The sequence below is a fragment of the Trichoderma virens genome (genome assembly GCF_000170995.1).
Source record: "Trichoderma virens Gv29-8 chromosome Unknown TRIVIscaffold_3, whole genome shotgun sequence".
NCBI lineage: Eukaryota > Fungi > Ascomycota > Sordariomycetes > Hypocreales > Hypocreaceae > Trichoderma > Trichoderma virens.
Genome location: NW_014013746.1, coordinates 398,267 through 416,536, shown reverse-complemented (window position 1 = coordinate 416,536; position 18,270 = coordinate 398,267). Strand labels below are relative to the sequence as shown.

Sequence of the window (18,270 nt, the reverse complement as noted above, 5' to 3'; positions counted from 1 at the left end):
CAAAGCTCAAGGCTCCCTTTTTCAATATTCACGCTCCCACGATACAGCACGTAGTAAAATTGGAACAAAGATGGCACCCATACGCCGGTACCTAAGGATTACAAAGTATTCCGTTCTTGAATGCAGGATATACTTGGACAACCCGGCTCTGGCACAGTCATGGCTTTTAAATCCTCGAAATCCCATTCTTCCACAGGTCATGGAAGCCATCCGACCACTCGTGATACCCAAGCTCCGTGAAGAAAAGGAGAGAAGTAAAAAGAAGAGCACAAAGAAGAAGGCAATCAAGGACGTCGTCGTAAAGGGTAAATGATTATCCTTCTCTTTTTTAATGTCTCCGCAGATGTGACTTGATCCCGAGGCAAAGACGGATTCTAACCTGCCAGCAGATGACTTTGAGGTTTCCGTCTTCTTAACAGAAACCAGCACGCGACACTCTCTGCTCACGAAGCAAAAATTCTTCCATGAAAAAGGCCCATCTGCACTGCAGTCCAATGCGTCAAAGCTCATAGCAGAGACGAATGCGAATCCCATCGACGTGGATGCCAGTGACTTTGCCCCAATCCGTATCGAGGAGGACAGTGACAACGAGGGCGTGGCACTCAGCGATATTCCCTCCGCCAACACTCGCCGGCGGGCAAAGCGCCAAAGGAGCAATACCCTCGAAATTGACGATTCGGACGAATTCGAAGACGCCGGGGACGATGATTCTGCCTCGGTTGTCGACGTGGATTCCGATGGTCGTCAGCCTCCGCCAAAACGCTCCAGGGGGCCTATGAAACCACCAGCAGAGCCAGAGGGGCAGTTTCACGATGACTACAAGAAAAAGCTCGCAATGGACGTGTCATATGAGGGTTTCGCCATTTACGGCCGCGTCCTATGTTTGATCGTCAAAAGGAAGGAGAACAAGACGCAGCAAAGCCTTGGGGGCCAGGCCAAGATGGAAAACTGGATCACGTCAACGCAGATACCAGTTGGCGAAGAGGCCGCATGACAAGGTGAAGGGGGGGGGTGGTTCGGCCAAGAAGGCGTCGTTTATAATGCCAATAATTATCGCATAATGAGTATCCGGAGATGGGGGGGATTGTTTGCGTCTCATCGTGGGCATGGCTTCGCAGGAAGCATCCAATTCGGGGCGCCATTCACTGAGCAGGGCAATTTTCGCATTGCGGAGACTGTGTATCCAGGCGCATGCGGGCAATTGTGAGTTCAGAGATGCAATGCAATGCGATATGATGCAATGGCGCTCTCCAACCAATGTACTGGCACAACACTCGTACACCCGCGGGTCAGTTGGTATAATATCGGAACACCAGCGGACTTCCTGATCATGGAGAAACTGACATCATTCTGGGTCCATGTCAGCGTTGAGAGGTCCCTGGGCACATGTCTGCGGTTTCACAAACCCCGGGGTCCTTCTTTTGTTGTCTTTCTCTTTTTTTTTTTTTTTTTTTTTTTTTTTTTTTTTTTTCATCAAGTAACACAAAACAACATGGGAGTTGTTATCTGCCTCGGCACGAATTGACCGAGGAATGGATCAAGAAGGGTCTGCTATCGCACCCATGCTCACTTTCAAACGTTTCAAACGGATCAACCCGCTCACCTTGCTCCGTATATCTTGTGCTCGTAAAGGCATACCAGTAGTACTACGAGTAAGGTAGCAGCAACAATATACGTAAAGGAAAGTGGTGGGGATACCCCCATTAATATCGCACAATGGCTACATGTGCGGAGGAGATGCTGGTCGCGGCAATTGTCGTCGATTGACCAAATTAAGTGTTGCCCTGCCATGGTCGTGTCTGAGGTTTGAACGGGTTTCCGGTGAGAGTCCAGATCCGCCCACGCTCCGCACGATAGGCCGAACAAGTCCCCAGACGGGCCGTGATTTTGATCTCATACATGTACCTGTCAGAGAAAAAAAAGGCACAAAGCGCCGTGATTGGCCGGTAAAGACCTAATTGCCTCGTCTCGACCTGCCACGTGAGGCGCCATGACAAGGCTGCGGCGCGTCTGATTGGTGTGGTCGCAGGCACGGCATCTAGCCTCAATGCCATCCATACCTCGTCTTGATAGCCTCTGTCTTGTCACTTTTTTTCCACGACAGAGAGATAACGCAGAATTGCGCCAGGATATCTCGGGGCAATGGATCATGTGCGCAGCTCCCGTGTATGAGGTGGCATGTTCCAGCCGCGACGGGCCATTGGTGCAGTCGCAGCACATCACGTCACCGCAACTTTGCGGGCCGGCATATTGCATTCCAAGGTACTCCGTATGTATTGATCAAATCTGCGGTGCCTCGGAGGACGGCCGCCATAACAGGCCGCATCGCAGCAGCGGGCATATCGGCCGTGGTTGGCGATGCTGCCAGATAGCGCCGAGCCGCAAGTGTTGGGCGCCTATCGTAAGACGCCTGATTGGCTACCAGGACCCCCAACGGGCAGCTGTCAAAAGCGGCAGACATGGAAGACGAACAATCCATCGTACGGTTTCCATTGTGCGTGCAAACAAAGTGATTTCAATACTACATTGCCTGGATTGCACGGCCCCCGCAGAGGGGGCTTTTTTGCAACGGCGGGCGGGAAAAGTCTTGTTCTAGGTTTGCCGAGAATACCGCGGGCCCTCTCCCCCAAATGCACAAAGTGCGAGATGTCCGGCATCTCTGCTCGCATGACAGCACCGAAGATCCATGCATTGGCCTGGGGACTCGAGGTACTTTGGGCACAAGTATCGACCATCGTCGCAACTCAATGCCCTGCAGGCATCCCGCCGCTGGGGCCTGAGTTTGGCACGATTTGGCTGCTCAATCTCGGCCATACAGGCTTCGTCGCGCTACACCCTCTTGGCGCGCCTCCCCCTCAGTAGGCGAGTTGGCGAGCCAAAGCTGAAGCCATCATGAACCCCAAGGCGTGTAGCTCCCGGACTAGCGCAGGCGAGAGCTTCAATGACTCTATCAATACATGGCCCTTTTGCCAAGACGTCGAAAATAAAGTTTTTATCGGAGCATCTCTGTGCCGAAGCGAATCAATCAAATCATCGCTGTCGCTGCCACGCTGCTCCTCACCTTGCGATACGAGGGTTGAGGCAATGCCGTATTCGTACGTCTCCTCGTGGGGATTTGACAAGCGCCGCCCAATGCAGAAACCCTACCCTGTAAAACAAACGAGAAAATAAGAGCGAGTGTAACACAAGCGCCTCGACGCACATGGCTCTTCTCCACGATCTGCCCACTATAGGGTAATTCCAACACGTGTGATGCCGTGTCCGTTTTTTTTTTTTTTTTTACGGGTATTTCTGTGGTGAGGTAGGAGACAAATAACCCGTCGCCGAGTTGCAAGACGATGTTAGTGCACACGTACTATGTAGACGCCGGACGTCTTTCTCCGCACGCTGTCGTCATATATCTCAGGCATGAATGAGGGGGTAGACACCATCAGCAAGGAGGGCAAAAAAAAAAGTCAATGCGACGACGGCGCGGGACGGCGCACAATATCCATTCATCCGCTGCGTTTGCTGCCCATTATCATTCATGTCGTGTCGTACTTGGCAGCATCTCGAACCACGACATGGCGCGAGGGGGTGGCATGCAGCAACACAAGATGCATGTATGAAGCCCAAAGCGGCGCAGTTGTACAAGCGGCTGACAATCCTACGAAGCATACATGATACACCACCTGTATGTGATCAGTGACCGACTTCAACCAGCGCCCTGGATCGCTCGCCTCCAGTCTTTACTCCAAGGCGAGGTGTGACATCCTTTTGAGCCCATCGCTGATCGCCAGGGGTCCGTCTTTTGGGCCGCCACAGCACCCCTGTCCACCACGTGGAAAAGTAGTGGCTTGACGGCACGACTTCTCTGCTGGTGGAGCTGCGCCTGGTCACTGCGCCCCCAGAGCTCCCCACTGCAGGCAGTCCTCGTACCTGTACAGTGATTGACCAATCTCTCCAGTGGATTGAATTGACTAACACTATACGGTACAATACGAGAGCAAAAGGAGTTTGAGCGGCTTCAATCCAAAGCCCCACTCCTCGCTCTGACTCAAACTGTATTGACTCAGCTAATAATACCCCAAGTGCGAGTATTGATTCCTGCAGCTACTACTAGTAGCGCTGGCAAGGCTTGTACGTGTATGCTTCGGGGCTTAATCAGCTCCCGACATCAATTTACTACAGTGGACAGTATACTCGTATGTCCTCGTACGATAGGCGACAGACATAAGCAGACCATGTCGAGTCGGCGATACTGTACCTCAGAGCCTTGCTGGCATGTAGGGCCCCAGCCAAGTACCGAGCTCTTTGTCTCCGAGCCGCGTCATACTGATAGTCGAGTGTTACAGTAACAGTCGATCTGCATCACTCAGGCAATCATGCCCGAGCGAGCCGAATCCATTACCAAGCACATCTTTATTAAGCACATCTTTATCAAGCACAGAGGCAGCCGTGTCAGCCTTTTAACCATGTAACAGAGAGGATGCTTCTCAAAAGTCGCCTTGCTGATGGCGGATCCGACGCAAAAAGCGGCAGGTGTATCAGGTGAAAGGCACGATATCGAATATGGGCACGTCATGCAGTGGAGGACGCTGCAAAACGGAACGAACACCTACATGTACCTACTGCACTTGTACGGCATGGGTTAAACCCTTTGTCATGACAACAACGCACACGCCCAGGGTACATGATACAAACCTACCCAGTACCTAACTTGGTAGACACCAGTAAATCCTCATGTAAGGCATCTGCACAAGGCGCATGAGGGATGCCGCAGCGACGGTACGGCCCCGTTCCAAGACCAATAGCAGCGCGGCCTCGCACGGCTCTGGCTTGCCCGTACCTGTGCCTGGTTCTCAGCTTTCAGCTGCGTGGCTGCGCCGTGGCCCCTGCGCGACGGGAGCCGTGCGGCTGGAGACGAGGGTTCGCAAGGGAGCAGCCGCCGTCGCATAGTCGCCGGAGCCGTCGTACTGTAGTGCTGCTATCGTAATAGAGAGCGGCTCACCCAAGAGTCGACGCACATGGGCACGCGCATGTACGAGTACAGTATGCACTTGGTGCCAAGGGCTCATTACCAAATATATGCACGCATGTAATCCTCTCCCGCAGCTGCGGGCGTCACTGGCATGGGACCAGCTGCATGAAGCGACTTGGATGCTTGACTCGTCCCAGCACAACGGTTTCGCCCGCACGGCAAGGCTGAACAGTCCTGCCCGAGCTTCTGTTCCCCCCGGCCCATGGCCCATTGATGCCCAATCATCGGGGTTGCGCAGTGCGAGCATCACAGACAACGCCCTCTGTCCCTCTCGATTCCCAGTAGGGCGGTAGTATTGTATCACGGATCGGGCTGGCCAGCGAGACAGACGCAAGGATCCCCGCAATCACGGTTTTGATCATCTGACGATGGACTAGGGCCGAGCTGCAAATCCTACCATGCACGGTGAACAGCTGACCCAGGCAAGCTGTACCCCAGAGATGGCAGATTTGCAATAGCCTGGACAAATCCATGCCGTATCTCTTGATACAAACTGGCTAGCATGGCGAGGTGCAGTTCGGTGGCTGCGTACCTTGGACAAGGGACGAGATAAGCGGCGAACGTCGACGGCCACGCCGTTTCGCCTAGCTACCGAGCATGCTTTCGTTGACCAACGGCATTGAGGGTAAATGAGAGGTGATAAAGGAGAGAAATGCCTGCTGGACGCTGGTTAGAAGCGAAATGGAACGATTCCACGGCACGCCAGCCGGGTTGAAGCAGCCAATGGCATCCCGCGATTGGCCACACGCCACTCAAGGACGGGAACCTTGAACAAAATTCAAAAGCAGGGCAAAACTGCCAGCAAAGCAAAGCAACGCTCTCGGGAAATGCGGAGGGCAGAAACGGCACCGTGATTGGCAGGCGCCAGTTTGCGCTAGGACGGCCCAGAGGGCTGGAACCAGCCAAAGCCCCCTGGGAGAGCTGGAACAAGGGCCTGGACGGCCGTTTTGATCAGCTTTCACTTTTTTTGGGTTGCTGGGCGCTGCCTCTGATTCGGCCTCGACTCTCGCGATGATAGGGCTATGTGTGTAGGGAGCGATGCTACCCTAAGCTGACCACGGCGAGATCTCTCCTTGCGTGGCTCTGCATGGCATCAACTCCGCACGGCAGGGAACGGCGGACGTTGGCGCCAGGAGGTGGCAAACTTTCGGGCGAGCGAACGGGCGTTGGCGAGCGGTGCCTGGCAGAACTTGCAAGTTGCTTGGGGATTTTTTTTGGAATTGAGTTGCGACGCCGAGGTGATCAGTCAGAAAGGCAGACTGAGGGTGGTGATGAAGGTTTCGAGGTACCTGCATAGGGGGCAACCCTTTGAATTGAATTCAGGTTCGCTTGCAAAAGCCACTTTTCAGGGAGGGCAACGGAAGTCAATTGCGTACCTATCCGTCACATCACCCCCCTGGCACGTTTATAAGACTACAGGTGGTGGTTAATATGCTTCACACCAAATAAAGGGTTTGTGCACTTGTTTATACAAACAGTGATATGATTAGCACCCCAACAAAGAAAAAATTTAACCAAAATAATAATAATAAAAACTTAGATGGTCGCAGGTAATTTTACTGCTAGTGCGTACATGTCATAGACTCGGGACCCCCCATTTAGCCGCGATTGCCTCATCTTACAGGTTTGCACTAGAATAATTTCTAATTTCTGTTCCCTTTTCTTCTGCCGCCGGCATATCGGCAACCAAAATGACAAATACCGGTGTCTTGATGAGCTGTTGGTTTACTATTCAGGTGTGCGAAATTGCAAAGTAAACGATTGAAAGACAAAAAAGGCCGTGGCCCCCGAACAGTTTCACGTTAGCCAGACATGATGAAACAGCAGCTGTCGATACTGTTCAGTTATCCGATACCCCAGTCAACCCTCCGGGGGTACAAGGTACAGGATGTGGCATCTCAGCGTCATGATCTGGCGTAATGAACTCCTGCTCCGCACGCAATTTTGTCTTGCGTCAACGATATCCGAGACGTTATAGTCTTTTTTTCTTTTTTTCTTTTTTCTTTTTCCCTTTTTGCCTCCAGAGGGGGGCGGATCCACCGCACTCAATTAAACCTTGCCCACCCCAGTCTCGGCACAGGGCCACAGACGAGACAGAGAGAAAATAGTACGGCACAGAAATCTGCCCGCAGCTCGATCAATTCGAAACGGCGGTGTACTACGTACTTGAGCAGTGTGTGACATCTACTACCCAGTGGGTACGTACCGAGAAGAGTGGAAGGCGTGTGGGATGTACGGATACCGATTCGGGTGCTGCCATTTTTGGGAGATTGGGAGGAGCACTAGCCGTGGGCCAGGCGACACGATAGCTCTCGATGCACGGCACTAAGAAGGAAAAAGAAGGGCTACTCGGTACACGTGCTTTCAATACGGAGGCTCTTGTACTGCAATGCATTCCTTCCATCCTGCAAGGCGGATCCTGCGGGTACTCGTACTACAGCTCGCCTTTGTGGGAGGATTCTTGGGAGATGCGGTACGGATAAGCTTGCAGGTCCTTTGTGCCTTGTGCTGCCATGTGATTCGATTACCGGGTAGCATGGACGATCGGGAGAGGTTCACAAGGCATCCGTCTGCCTGGATATACAGAGCATCGGGGAGGACTGTGCCACCCAAGGGCTTGAATCCTTCTTTGACGGGCTAAATTAGTGCTGCTCGTACGGTAGATACTGCTATATACGGTAGTGATAGAGTAATACAGCGACTGCCGATCTGTCAAAATGTAAGACTTGGATACATTAGCATGTACTACTCCGTACTACGAATACAGTACGCGATAATACTGCAGCGGGATCAAGGGCTGCCGGAGAGCCCTGCTGTCGGCAAGTGAAACATTGGAAATACCAAGCTCAGCCGTACAGGCAAAATGTCTGAGCTGTGCCGTCTGTCGTTATTTCGCATCACATGCGAGTACGAAGGGACGCGTAGACGCAAGATACAGACAGAAGGCCAGAAATAAATGAGACAAAAGATAAGCAGGGGGTAGTGGCCCATCAGGCAACAGATGACAGCATATCCACCCGTCAAAATAAACGAAAAAAAAAAAAAAAAGCAAAGAAGGGAAAAAAAAGCCCAGGCCAGGTACCCGTCCTGTCGCGGGGTGGCTCAGACACGAAACAAAAAAGAGGGCAAAAAAAAAAAAGGATGACGCCTTATCCGACTTACGGACAGCCCTGTCGTGTTGTTTGTATGAGTGAGGCGGATACGACGTCTACAAGTAACTACCTATCTTGCCCCGTGCGCAGCCTTTCTCGAGATGGCCCTTGTCCCCGCTGGGTGGACTCTTGTTAAAGTGATCTGATTTTTAATCCCCTTCTGCTTTTTTTGCCTGTGCTCATCTTGGGTTCATGGACATGTCCGGATATATCCGGAGGCTCAACTTTTTGCCCTGCTTGTTTAGTTAGTTTAGGGTGGAGTGTCCACTTCGCGATAAGATCATTTATGTTATCTATGCTGTTTCGTCTTCCTTTTCTTGTTGTGCTGTCATGTCAAGGGCACTGGGAAATTAAACCGGGGGTAATCATCGTGTGTACATAGGACTCGGTAGTCTGTGATCTGTGCCAGCAACCATCAAAGAGAGAATCACACAATGCGAGCTGTCAGCTAGGCTAACCCCAAGGCAGGCCATGATTGTGGCGATCCTGGGCAAAATTCCGCGAACGGCCATTAGAAGAGATAGAAGGCAAAGAAAAAAAAAAAAGAGAGGACCCCTATGATTTCATCATTGCCCCGCCCGAATGACTCTTAATTTGGAACGTGCATCGATAGACGCATGCATGTGCTCACAGTAATTTAATCCCATCATGGGGGGAGAGCGGTCGGGCTATTTTCTGGCGGGTAATGAATGCTCCGAAAAAAAAAGAAAGGAAATATTTTGCTTACTGCTTCTCAACATCTCAGATGTCCCCACAGCTGTCCTGGTAGGACTGGCATTAGGGTGGCATTTTTTTTTTGGGGGGGGAGGAGGAGCTCTGGATTGATGAGCATACCCCATGTTTTGAAAAGCTGTGGCTAAATCGGGGACTGGAACTGTCTGACAGCTCACGGCTCGAAACTCGCATGTTGAAGCTGCCATGTGAGTCATTTGCCCAGCCGCATGTTTGAAGCCCCAATGATAGACGCCGCCGTGCACAGGGATGGCGGTGTTAGTTCCCTTGCGAGCCTCACGCACAAGAGAGTCAGTCCGTGATTGCTGACGGCGAACCACTGAGAGGCCGACTCAACCATCCATTCCAGGTCCGTGGGAATATGTCAACAACGTGGGAGGATAAGGCTGCAGGATGTGTGAGTGAAACGGCATGCTACTGGCCAGCCGATGGCGTGAACGAGTACATGCGAATGGGCGAGCAGCAGCACCTTTGCCCGAGTACATACTCTTGTTGACGTGGTGCTTTGTGTGACGGCCGAACATCTAGACACCGCATGCCACTAACACGGCCAACAAAGCACACTCTTGACCGTCAAAAGTCCATGTCATCATCGACTTGTGTTTACCTAGCTCGTTCTGGAGCCTGGAGCCTGGCGGTCACGAGCACCCGAGCGGAACGGTGGGGGGTGCGTCTTACTGACTTGCCCGTTACCAAGCAGTCGGGCGGCTGTATGAATTTTTTTTCTTTTTCTTTTTGCCCCGGGTCTTTCTGTCCCCATCGTTAGGCTTGATTCCCACAGAGAGAAAAACCCCCGATTGCCGATTTTCACGTCACTTGGTGCTGACCGAGGTCTCGGCTCTGCATCGTCCCGCAATGCGGTGAGTAGCGAGCTAGGCGCACGGAGCCTGCTCGAGTCGTGATACCAAGCAGCTAGTATAGCAGCCTCGGTCTCTTGCCGTAGGCATGGCCAAAGAAATCTTGCTGCTTTTGAAATTGGCGTCTTGTCCAAGGCGCTCGATGGAGCAAATGGAAGAAAAAAAGAACAAGCACGGGCCTTTAGCCTCGTTTTTAGGCATCTTTCCCATCGGGCTACATCTAGCACCGGCGATACTATGTATTAGCAATACTCGTAGCATGAGTCTTGATGTAATAGTATACCGGCTTAAAGAGGAGCCCGGTGTAAGCGCCCACCGGCGTCAATGCTAACTCGGATGTGCCAGACAGTTAATCATAAGGCATGTTACATACAAAAACGAGCACCGTTTCACTCTCATCAATGTGTTACAGCCAGGGTATAAAACGTCAAGCATCAGAGGGCAGCTGACGAGAGAAGACGTCAAGTCCAAAGGCTGCCGCCCCGCAAATCGCGATCTGCTTCTGTGGCAGCCCTGCAGATCACCCAGAAGAAGACGGCAGGCATCCTCAGCAGTTGTTGTTGGCCCTCTGACGTCGTACTCGTACCATGCGAATCTACTACACCGTACCACTGCATTGAGAGGGCCGTCAAAAACCGGGGAATAAGACCCCCAACTTGACCGCCAAGGCCCATAATCGGGTATCAAAGAACGCTAGATGCTATTTTTTTTTTCTTCCTCATCTGCTTCGTAGCGCTGCTCCATTTTATCCACCGGCCACTTTTCATGCAAAGCAGTTCTTGAATTATTTACCGCCTGGAATGTGATTCTGGCGGTCAACGAGAGGCGACTGCAGATATGCATCGGATTGCCGGACGGGGTCGGGCTCTTGAACCGCAGGGGCCAAGACCGCCAAGCCCCGCCCAGAACTGGGGCAATTCTCCCTTGGGAGAGGCACCTGATCACTTTTGCTTGCTGCACAAACGGCTTTGTGTGTGATTGGCGAGATGTAGCCAAGTCGGCCACGGTGTGAATCACACGCACACACACCCGCATATTTCAGAATAAATGAAAAAAATGACAAAAAAGACGACGGCGAGGACTGAATTGTCTACTACATAGTATGTTGGGGAACGAACCCCTGTCTCAAGGCCCTTTTCCCTCTCTCAGCTCTGCAAGCTGCGGTCCTGGGGGGGCCGGGCCACGATGCTACTGCTTTCGTACGAGTGCGCAAATCCAATTTGAGAAGTGGCCCTGCGCCCCACGATTTTGCGCGCACCCTTATTCCGTATTCTGATGCCAGCTGGTCCTTGCGCTGGCTGAAAACGAGGGTGAGATGAGCGAACGGTCCTGTGAAAATTAAGGACAGGATGAAACGTGCTAGGCTCTTCTCCACAAAGGTGGCAGAGAAGACACAAGGAAGAACTTTGGGCGCTAGAAAAAGCCGGGCTTCCAGAAAGCTTCCATACGGTGGAGCCGAAGCGTCTGGGCGCTCCGTTAAGGAGAAAGGGAAGCGTTGAGATGGCGAAAAACGGAGGCGAGTGGGCCGGGATATGATCATGTTCCTGGCCTTGCTGGGCCTCGCAAGCCTCCAAGTTACGGAGAAGAGCGGCTAGTCCGTTTCCCAATCGGTTCGCATGCCCGGAGGAGGGCGCTTGCGAGAGTCGAGATTTCGTGGGTCATATTAAGAAGGCAAAGTAAAAACACATCAATGGATACTACCTGTATGTACAAGTATACGAGTGCGGCGCTACGCTATTACTACGGTTACAGGTACGAGTGGTACTCCGTACGTGGAGTTTGTATCGTACGGACGGAGTACCTACCGGCCGACAAGTCTTACACTGGCCTGACTGTCCGGCTGCAACAGGCCAGTGTTGGAAACGGAAAGGGGGCAGGATACGTGTACACGCACGAGTATGTACGGAGTACATGCGCTGCTACTACTGCTTGGCTGCCCGTGTGCAAGTACTGCAATAGACCTACTGTAATAGGTACATGCCGGTAGTGCTATGGACAGGTAGCATGGATTTGATGGGAATGGCGGGCGGCAGCCTGCAACAGCCAGCAGCGGTACCTGCAAACGATGGCAAATGCAGCCAAATTCCGGTGAGAGGTGGCAGCTGTTCGTGTACTTTTGCTTGGCCGGGCCCCGGTGCAGGCAAGGGAGGCTGCCAGCGCAATTTCAACGCGCAGCGCGCTCTGGTTGGCCGCTGGAACGAGGCCAGGGCCGCCTAGAATAGAACGGATGGAGGGATGGATGGATCGCGAACAATCAAACCTAAAAAAAAGAAAAAAGAGGGAAAAAAAAAAGCCACCTCACCGTTTTCTGGTTGCCTATCTCGGTATTACTGATGCTAAGTCGACTAGAATGCTAGGCAGAGCTTCACTCTCAGCCAGACCGTGTCTCTCCAAAAGTCAATCCATCCCACCGCCCTCCCTGCATTCAATTAGCAGCAGGGATCAGGGCTCGACAGTGACTCCCCCCCCTGTGCCTGTTTCAATTTCCTACCTGGCCCCGCTGGGCTGGCCGCTGCGTCACCAAGCCAGGGTTGCATCAGCTGTGAGAAGCGCCCAGCGCACACGGGAAGGCCTGTGGGGGCTGCCATTTTGCGGTCTGGCTTTTTTGTGCTGTGGCAGAGGTACAAGCCCCGCTGGTACTCGCAATTCTGGGCTGACGTATGTGCAGCAATGCATGCCCGTCATGCTCAACAGGTACCCGCGTCGATTGTATCTCGTACTCTCAACTCTTGCTCACACACCCCTCCCCCCCCTGCTGGGTGCCTACTGAGACGCCCCCTGGCGCGCTACGATACAAGTGCGCTCTCTCGTCAGGTTTGCCTTTCCATTGCCTCTCCAAAATACATAAGGACACTTGCCCTCGCCTCTCCCCACGAACTGTCTACTCTCCAGATCACCAGCATCAGACAAGAACAACAACAACTACCACTACTCTTGCACACTAAACATCAACTTGAACTTGCTACTCTAGCACTCAAGCCCGCTCATCCACTCTCGACCAACCAACTTACACGGGACGCCGCTTCTTCCGCCGTCCTCTCAACAACAAACTATCAAGCTTCACAGCTTCAACAAACCCTCACATCCACAATGCCTGCTCAGCGACCTTCTCACCTTCCTCCCTGCCCGGGCCCCCCACCCAGCCGACCTCTTCCTCCTCTGCCCAAATGAGAGCCGCGCCGCTCTGAGGAATAATCTTCCGAGTATCATATCATACTCCCAACTTTGAGACAATGGCTACACCTCTTCCTTGGCTGAGCCTTTCTTGGCCATGGTTCTATCCGGATCTTCTACACAAGGTTTTTCCAAATTACTTTTCTGCTTTGACCGCCACTGGTCGCCGGCACATCGCGAGCAAATCTGCTATGCTATGCGAAGCGGATCTGAGCTGCACGTCACTACTTCTGCTGCTACTCCGTAATACAAAGCCGTTCCAACCACTGCGGGGCTGGACATGACACAATCTATATGCAACCTGCTCTCCCGAGCTGGACATGCATATTCGGGGTCATCTGCTCGCGGCTGAGATGCGGCAGCTCCCCCCACCAAACCGAGCCCGGCCTTTTTGGCGTGTCGACATCGAATCATCAACCCTGCTCTCATCGGCTTTTCAATGACAACCTGAGCGTTTCTCTCAACAACAACCACCGTCATAGCCGCCAGCATTCGAACGAGGCCCCACCAAATCTCTCAACGCCTGGCCACATGACAGGCTGCGTTAATCTCTCTCCACATCGTCCTCGCTGGCTCGAGCACATCCTTTGTTTCGATCATCGACTTCGCTTGTGCGGTGTATCTCATACACGCACTTTTTTTTTTTCTAATACTATGTAATACTTACTTCTACTTTTTCTTTTTTTCTTTTTTTCTTTTCTTTTTCTTGCAATCTCACTTTGGCGTCATGCATTATATCAACCTCTATGAAAGGTGGCGGAGGGGACATCTACTGGCATTGGGAATTGGAAGGGAATCATGTACTACTACTACCACTACTACGGAGCATTCGTGGGTGCGTCGCGGAATACCCTGGGAATGTTGACGACTGGTTTTTTGCTTTTTTGGATTGGGTCGGGATACGATGGGCAGAGATAACGATTGAAATGTGGGATTGACACTACCATCTTGCCCCGTCTGGCAGTCATAGACACTACAATGAAACTTGGCATTTTCTGCTACTACCACTTTGTTCCTCTCCTCGTGCTGTAAGCTTGTCTTGGGTGCTATGATCTTGTTGGGTGATCGTCCGATGGGCAAAGTGACCTGTCGGCCGCAATTTGAGACATGCTATGGGGCATGTTTTATTAACCAAACGAACGAGTGCTACGTTCCGCATTCATCTCGTGGCCGCTGCGCCTCCGGAATGCCAGGCTACTTAGGCAGAGCTACGACTTAGTCGGCGGCTTATCTCCGAACGAGACCCTGGCCGAGGCCGATTCTTGTCGCCCTTGTTTCTTTGTAAATCACTCAGATCATGCCAAGCCATTGCCATCGTTGCCGTACTCCGTGGACTTCCGCACGCATTGGGACAAGGGAAATACTTCCGTCTATGTCTCTGTTACAGCGCCAAGAGAGGGAAGACAGGAAAGGGAAAAACAAAAGGGCAGGTGTTGCGGAATTCTGGGCACTTCCGGACTCCGCATAATTTGCCTTGTTTTTCGTGGCGGTGGATGCTGGGATGTGGGGGACGGTAAAGGGAAAAAAACACAAGGGACGGGGACGAGTCGACTGTTGACTGCTGGCCGAGGCTATCACGGGGAGGCCGCCATGGTCTGTTTTTTTTTTGGCGGGCTCCATCTTGTTTTTTCCTCAAACATAGTCTAGGTAGTCTACAGTAGATACATCGATGGAGAAATGATTTTGACTGCCGGCTTTTTGAGCTCAGCTTGCTCGGTGGACGCCATTCGGGCTGAACCGTGTCGGGATACCCTTGCTTGGGGATTTTTACCTTTAGTTTTTATTTTTTTCAACGAGATTTGATGAGTGCGATGCGGTGAACATTGGGGGGCCCCCATCGTGGAGCGGCTAGCACGCCCTTCTAAAATGAGGCTATCCATTGAATTAGAAGAAAAAACTTCTTTTTCCGGCTTCTAGTGGCGAGTAGTGCTTCCCACACCCCTTCTATTATTTTTTATTTTCTTGCTTCCTGTCCTCTAGACTTACCGCTAATGGGTGTTTGCCGCTGAGCCGAAGTGGCGGTGCTGCCTTTTCTTGGCCATTTATCGAGTACGAAGACGATGCTAGGTTGGAATATGTCGATTATATTCGTATTTAGTGTGATATTCATGACTCGAGGCTGATTGGTTTGGGGGCCTTGTTGGCTGTGTTCAAGTCGGATGCTTACATGTACGAGTACGCTGGACCCTTTCGGAGATGTGGCATCTAATAATTGTGTGGATAATAATTAATTGATGGGAACTTCTAGTTCAATATTTCCACGTACATGTATCTGGATATCCATTACGACCTGACTGCGGCGTCGGTGGCAAAAGGAAAGCAACTATTGGAGTCGTATTATCGTGTAAAATTACATATGCACGGCTTAGGGGGAATTTATCGATCGTGCAATATAACGCCACACAACGACAAATCAAAACGCAGCACCGTGTTTTGATACACACAAGGCAGATCAGCATCAGCAATTAAGCACGGGGGGGTCTGATCTTTCAGGGGTCCTCCAGAAGAAAGAATATCGAATCGAAGCCCTGCCCCGATGTAAACATCATACATAGCATAGTACTATGTACTGCCACTCGTAATATTCCTACATGTACAAAGTATGCACGCGCACGCTATTGGCGGTGGAGCTGGATTCTCACAGCCAAAGAGCCCCCTGTATCCCGTACGACTCTGCAGTGGCGATAACCGCTTCTGGCGACACCATCGTCAACTACAGCAGGAACCCGTCCATCTAGTGCCAGGGCTGTGGCGAATTGAATGTTTCAGAGTCGGGAGGCCCCCTTTGAGAGCGCAGCGCAGCTTGGCTGGGCAACTGGGCTGCTCCCAATAGTTGGACGGAGACGCCGTGCTTGGCCCATTTGCACAGCGGCGTTTCAGGATGCTCAACCAAGCGACGCGCATGTCTGCATAGACTTGTCTATTCAAATGCAATGCATTGGTGTCTGCACCTTGTCTTGAGACGCAGGAGATATCACGTGTCGTCGATCCTCGAATGTTTTTTGGTTTCCTTCTTCTTATTGAAAACGAGTGCGGCTGGATACCTGCCTGCCACGTATCAACGGATCCCTGGCGGTTAATATCGCGAAGGCCAGGGCCCTTTTCCCTCCATGGCCGGGGGGAGCCGTCATGATCATCGTTGGCTGATGCCATCGGCTCAGTAGGACGCTCGATCCATGTCGCCAGTGAGTCAGTCAACCGATGAACGAATGATTGACACGTTCCCTTGCTTGCGTCTCAGCTGGCAAGGGTGCGTGGCAAGAAGAGCGTCGTGATGGGCTCGTACCACAGCCGTGCTTTGTTGGTGCCACATGACCTTGTGCGTGTGTCTTTGTAGAGTTTGGCCGTGTTACTGGCTCCTTGGCGATGGATTGTTCTGAGAAGCGTCATGCAGTATTACATGGCTCTGATGCGAACACATGAGCATGCTTGTACAACACTTGTACGACACTTGTACGAACACGCCTTGTGTTTTCGGCAAACACCCTAGCTATGAATACATACAAGTAGCAAGCATGGCACAGACTCGCTTCTATATCAGGAATGCTGTGCTTGCACTAGCAGGCCCTTCCTCCAAGGCTGAAATCTGCCTGCTGTACAACCAACCAACGGTAGTAGTGTACATCTGCTTCTTTCGCTACTCCGTGCTGCTAGTAAGATTAAGATGTCTTGGCATCAAGTCTTTGTGATAGGTAATATACCTTAACGTGTTTACGGCCTCCATCTCGGTCAAGGGTGCCCCGGATTTCCTTTCACCCTATCAAGCTACTTCACATGCGAAATGAGGACTACCACGTTTCTAGCTCTTCTTGTCCGTCCATCTTCCAGCCGCACTTTATAGCCGAAGCCAAGTCTTTGGCCTTGCCATCTGCTAGTCCGAGTACGAGTATGTAGCCTTATGCAGACAGATATGGCGCCAATTCGCGACGCTTTAGAACAGATTGGGCATGCGGCCTCTTGGCTGAACTAAAAGCGTACGTCTGACAAGATTGAGTGACCTTCCAAGCTCAGCTGATATGATCGAATACATGGCCTCACAGGCAGCGGGGAAAAGTAGCCTTGGTTTGACCAAGCATGCTATCCTGCTAAACTGTATTAAATCCGTAAAGTACTGAATCATTTTTTCTGGCTGCTACCTAGGTAGTAATTAAAAGAGAATGACTTGCCGTTTTACTTTATAGTTAATGGAATTTGGACGCATAAAACCTGACGGTAAGTGATGCCTTGCATGGAATATTGTTGTAGCATATTCTGAGCAATAGATACAACGATGGTGGTGGTTGATGAATGAAATATCCACACGTAAAGATTATAGCGTATTCGCGCTTTATATCGATTGAATCGTCGTTAAGAGTATAATCGCCTTTGCTACGATGTTATTATTCTGATTGGCCGTGTAGAGACATTGGAGTTTGAAGAGCTATGAAACTGTGCTGCAACACGCTGGTATAGAGAGTTACCCCAGCCAGCTCAACAGTCAATTATTAGAATACTATTTTGAGAAGATTGTCAGTTTGAATGAGGTTAGAGCGCCTATAGTTGGTTGAATACTCGCAATACTCTCACATGGACGCCGAGATACTTGCCGGAAAGGTGTTTTTGGTATTGAAGGCAGCATATGTACATGCCATGCCCAGTTAATCTAATACAAACAAAACATGCGATGGTGAATACAAGTTCGCCTGTGAGAATACCGTCCTTTCATGTCAAACGTCGGTACATGCCCCTTGGTATGGTACGCTAAATCATGCATAAATTGACGTTCACTGAATGGCCATTAAATAAAGTGCACGCCTTATGGCTTTGACGAGTAGTGCAATACATATAAAGTATGGATAGCGCTTAATGACTATTTTTTTTTCTAATTTTACATCAAGCTCTTTTGCATTTCATCCTTTTCCGATTTGCGGTTTCGAAGCCATGCCCATCTACCCCAATTGTGTGTTGTTGAGCTTCAGTCTGTGACCATGATGAATACATCGCCCTGAGTGAGAATATAAGCTTTTCTCCCAATGTTCAATCCTTACTCCTAAATACCTAGTGCTATATCATCTTCGACCTTGAACTCCGCTAATTGCCCAATAACAGAGCTAAATGATTGTGTCAAGTATCATCATGTAGTTCTTGGTGGTGTATCTCAACACTAGTGGGGCCCCCGAAATAGTGGGTCTGTTGAATCTTTCTTGGGAATCGATGCCTTGTCTCGCAGTCTTGGGCATTTTCATGATCAACGACACTCTTAGTCAGCTCGCAACAGCAAATGCTCAACCTCCATCCAGTTTCAATTCACAGAGACATATTTTGACGACGCATTTAGCAAAGCCTCACAGCTCCA

The 18,270-nt window shown here is 51.2% G+C and overlaps 3 protein-coding genes across 3 annotated transcripts; all 3 read left to right on the top strand.

Moving 5' to 3' along the window:
• Positions 1-70: 70 nt before the first annotated feature.
• Positions 71-994, top strand: TRIVIDRAFT_119106 (uncharacterized protein; the record flags this gene model as incomplete). The annotated part of the gene is made up of 2 exons (XM_014103924.2): positions 71-305; positions 387-994. 2 exons carry the CDS (start codon positions 71-73, stop codon positions 992-994), a joined length of 843 nt encoding a protein of 280 aa, XP_013959399.1.
• Positions 995-10,598: 9,604 nt separating this feature from the next.
• Positions 10,599-11,978, top strand: TRIVIDRAFT_198177 (uncharacterized protein; the record flags this gene model as incomplete). The annotated part of the gene is made up of 5 exons (XM_014103923.1): positions 10,599-10,731; positions 10,863-11,071; positions 11,476-11,529; positions 11,578-11,657; positions 11,735-11,978. 5 exons carry the CDS (start codon positions 10,599-10,601, stop codon positions 11,976-11,978), a joined length of 720 nt encoding a protein of 239 aa, XP_013959398.1.
• A 690-nt stretch (positions 11,979-12,668) lies between these two features.
• On the top strand, positions 12,669-13,939 carry TRIVIDRAFT_185753 (uncharacterized protein; the record flags this gene model as incomplete). Its single annotated transcript, XM_014103922.1, has 1 exon — positions 12,669-13,939. The coding sequence occupies one exon, from the start codon at positions 12,995-12,997 to the stop codon at positions 13,217-13,219; it is 225 nt and encodes a 74-aa protein (XP_013959397.1).
• Between the last annotated feature and the right edge of the window lie 4,331 nt (positions 13,940-18,270).